Genomic DNA, 4,567 nt, shown 5'->3' on the forward strand with positions numbered 1-4,567 from the left:
TTTTTCTCCATTAAATGAATAAAATATTCATTTAAGCTTAAATTAAAGGTAAATTAACATGAAATTAATCTAAATTTTCATGTTATTTTGTTCATCTTCCTCCTCCCAAGCCGTGAGCTACTCCAAAGGTGAGAGAAAATTTCTTTTTAATTTTTCAGCAACTTCCTTTGGATTTTGAGTTACGTCGTGAAATAGAAAATTATTCTACACGAAAAATGTTATCTTTTTGTACCATTTATGCTTGCTAATATTGCTTGAATTCAAAGATCCCAAATTCTAGGGTTTATTTTCATATTAGGGCTTATGGAATTGATGATGAATCTTGATTTTTTTGAGGTTGTAGATTCATTTTTAAGCTTGTGTCATGATTAAAACATGTTCAATCTTCCTAGAAAATGTTCTATAATATTCGGCCAAACTATAAGTTAGGGAAACTTTGTGTTTTGTTGAAATTAGATTAGGGATTTGATTGTAAAGATGTTGTAAGGGTGGATGGAAGTTTATTTTATGCTTGAATCGAATCAAAATTGAGCAAAAACAAGAAAAACCTAGTCTAGGAGCTTTGGAACATTCAGCCAAGGCATAAATGGATGATAAAAATTTTGGAAAAATTATGTAAGGGATGTAGGAATTATTCTACAAGCCTTAGAAATTGTTTTTGAACCATTTGGTAATTTTTGAAAAGTTAGGGGACCAAATCGATAATTTTTGAAATATAAAGGGTTGTTGTGTAATTGTTCTATAATCGATGTACTATGCTGGAAATTATTGTTTGGGAATTCAAATGAGTGTTAGGATGTGAAATTTGATCATTTTGGAAAGTTTTGTGATTTATATGTAATATTCAATTAGTTTGGGTGTTTAATTGTAATTATGCCTTTGTATATGTGCTTGGGTGATAATTATTTCAATGCTGGAATTTTTGCATTTAAACTTTGAGTGGTAAAATGGTGAAGGAACAATTTATATAAGTTTGAAAAGTTTGTGCCAAATTAAAAGAATTAATAAGTGTTGAATTATTTAATGGTGAATAAGTTTCAAGTATGATTATGGATTTTGTTTTGGAAATGTATTTATGTTAGTACAATATTAACATATGTATCTATATAAATGTATGATTTTGTACAGATCGTGATTGACTTTGCGTTCGAAGCAAATTAAGTATAAAAAGGATTAAGTTTGGAGCATAGTGAGGAAAATCTTTTGAAAATTATCAAGTGTCAAGATGAGTGCAATGCATGCATGACATTATACATGGATGTTTTATACATCATCAGGCATACTTACACTGAGTCTACCTTGTTTATATCAGCATGATATTATGTCATTATTCATAATATCGACATGACCTTGATATGTCAAAGTGTGAAATCATAATGCATTGATCACTAATATATATGATATTTTGTCATGAAAGTTATTTCGGGTATTAACTACCCTAATGTTAATTACATGAATATGTGATGCCATGGATTAAATAAATTATACTATGCTCAAGTATGTCGTTGAAGAACAGAGTATAATTGGCATGCCATAGAGCATAGCAGTTGTAGGTTTATATTAGCACTATTGTGTAAGGAAACTAAGTGCAGGTGGTGGGATTGACCTTATGTGTCATGAATGAGTAGTGTTAATCATAGCACATCGCATAAATACATTATCACAACATTATCATACTAAGAATTACCAAATTATAGTTGCATTTACTAAACCCTTGATTCACTGCTCTCCTAAATACTACTACATTGTTGACAATTCCATCTTTTGTATACTTTCCATCTTTTTGTTATCTTATCATTTCAAACACATATCTTTTGGATACTTTCCATTTCAAATCTTTTGTAGGATTCATTATATGTGGGTTCAACATCAGATGCACTTGTAGTGTACATTTTACTACTTGAATACGATACGTATACTTGCATGATTGTTGTAACATTTATTGTAACATCACACCCCCACCGCTCTCACTTAAACAATGAAATCCTTTTGCCAAACCAAATTAGTATAAAATATTCTTATAGCAACAAATACCCTTACATTCTCAAGTCCAAGACATCTCCTCCTCAGATGTACTACAGTTGTATAAATCACTAGTCACCAACATTGAAAGAAAATCGAAAGTCATGGATATAAGGAGAAGTAGTAGAATAAAGAAGGAGAATAAAAAGTAGAAAAGTAAAAAAGGTTCACCTACAATTCTTAAAAGAAAAAGAACAAACAAAGAAAATAGGAAAAATTCCAAAAACCCATAAAGGACACTATTTATAGGTTAGAAGAAAAAAAAACTTCTCTAAAACTTTTCCTTTTGAATGACGAAACATTTTGTCCAAATAAAACCACCAGAATAATCCATTTCGAGGGACTTAGCATTTCACAGACATAGCTCCACTCAATAGTTACCCAATTAAAATGATTCATTTAAAAATTTAATACCACAAAAAGCAAACTCAGAGTTCAGAGAGAGCATAGAGGAACAATATACACTCTAGCCTTATTCCTCATGAATTAAACTACCCTTCGACTACCTTCCATGGTTGTTAGCTGCTTTATCAGTCAACAAAATGTTATATTAATATTAAATACATAAAATAATATGATTTTGAGTGTTTATGTTTTGAAGTAAAAATTTTGAAAAATAACTTACAAAAAATTAGATAATATCATTTTACAGAAAATATAAAGAAAATTTTTTTGATCATGAAAATGATTTACATCGTTCAATATGTTTTTACCAATCAAACACAAAAAAAATAAATAAAAAATTATTTTTTATTTAAAAAAAATTTGTGAACCAAACATAATCTAATCGCTACAAGTCACACACTCTTGTTTTTCTAGCGCGTACAAATGATTCCCACTTCCCACGTCTCTGTCAGCTCTTTGGTTCTCACGGCCATAACCCCATAGTTCTCTTCCTTACTCTATTGCTACCCAGCAACAATCTAGTAATTTCACTTTTCTCCTCTGGAAAAAGAAGGCAGACTTCACTTCTAATTTCTGAAGTTCTAGTGAGGATAGTTGTGAAGAGGAGGAAATATATCTAATGGCAGATTGGGCTTGCTTTTTGTGTTGCTATCACAAGTACTTTTGTTTTCATTACCAGGGAACAAACAAGCAGCTGGAGTTTGGGAGCATGAAAACTAATGGCAAGGCCATTGCTATCCACACTCTTCTCTTCTTTGCCATCTATGCTGTTTTGATTGTCGGCGTCGCTGTCCACCTACATATCTACACTGGCTGAGCTTTGCCCTGCATGGTGAGACTCTCGTTATTGGTCTCTCTCCTCAAGATCTCTAGTGGGTTTTACTTTGTTAACTTTGTATTAGAAAAACAAAACTCTTGATGATATTTGGCCAATCGCTTAACCTTGACCATCTGAAATAATTAGTCCAAGCGATTTGTCATATGAAAATTGTCTATTTCATCATTTAGCTTCATAGACGTTTATTCCTTTGTCAACACAAGGATTTGGCCATATTAGGCCGTCCAGGGGGTTGTTACTGCCAAAACAACGTCCAACCCAAGGTTCCTCTTTCGGTCGGTCATCAACCTTTTGCTTTGTCTCCTGCTCCTCTCTTTTCCATATTCAATAATCTCCTTTTGTCTTTAAATGGCTGTTTCTATATGAGGTTCACTTAGCCTTCTTATGCAGCAATTTGCTTATAAAATTCTCCTACATATTCTCAATCCTTTCACACATAAATCCCAGGAGAAATATTGTGGCTGGAAACAAAAAAGAAGAGGGATGTCGGGAGATTGGGGGCCGGTAGTGGTAGCAGTGGTGCTGTTTGTGTTGTGCTCACCAGGGTTGCTGTTTCAACTGCCTGGAAACAAAAGAGCTGTGGAATTCGCCAACTTTCAGACCAGTCCCATCTCCATTTTTGTTCACACCATCATATTCTTTGGTCTAGTCACCATATTTGTCATTGCTGTTGGCATTCATATTTCTTCAGGGTAGAAAATTTCCATGCTGTTTGTTCCTTTAAAAAAATTATCATTTCAGATGAAGTTTCTTTAGATGTCAAACAGTGTTTGGATTGTATTAGTGTTTTTACTTTTTACCAATCCAGTTTCTTCACTCCTATGACGAAGTTCATATTTTATTGTTTTATGTGAATTGCCATTGATAAAAGAAAGCAACCATTTGTCTAGGGGGTTACATTAAACCAATTTCCAGCACAAAACAGGGCTATGCAGAAACGAGTGGCCTTAGCAATACCATTCACCATATACTTCCATTTTCTGGTTTGGTTCACTTGCACAATCTGATAGTTTCATACTAGTAGTTTACTGATTATTAGTGATCCTAACTGTGTAGTTTTATGCTAAATTCTGGATTTGTGTTATGTCATAAAAATGATCATAGTTAAATCTGTATCAGAAGTCAAAAGCGCTTCAACCTAAGACAACATTAACTATGTTTAATTATATATAAGACAATTACAGATAATTATGGAACGTCTTCAAGGGTCCTTTCATGTATGTTCATTCTTTTCAAGTTTTTTCATGTATGTGGAAGGTCCTTGAAGAGTCGTATCTCATACTCTTGTTTATATATGCATCG

The 4,567-nt window shown here is 32.6% G+C and overlaps 1 protein-coding gene across 1 annotated transcript; it reads left to right on the forward strand.

The window, feature by feature from the left end:
• The first annotated feature begins 2,940 nt into the window (after positions 1-2,940).
• LOC120187355 lies at positions 2,941-3,985 on the forward strand. The gene is made up of 2 exons (XM_039191092.1): positions 2,941-3,259; positions 3,713-3,985. Exons 1-2 carry the CDS (start codon positions 3,257-3,259, stop codon positions 3,959-3,961), a joined length of 252 nt encoding a protein of 83 aa, XP_039047023.1. The 5' UTR covers positions 2,941-3,256; the 3' UTR covers positions 3,962-3,985.
• The last annotated feature ends 582 nt before the right edge of the window (positions 3,986-4,567 follow it).

The sequence above is a fragment of the Hibiscus syriacus genome, unplaced genomic scaffold, assembly GCF_006381635.1.
Source record: "Hibiscus syriacus cultivar Baekdansim isolate YM2019G1 unplaced genomic scaffold, ASM638163v2 tig00113725_pilon, whole genome shotgun sequence".
In the NCBI taxonomy this organism is placed as follows: Eukaryota; Viridiplantae; Streptophyta; class Magnoliopsida; order Malvales; family Malvaceae; genus Hibiscus; species Hibiscus syriacus.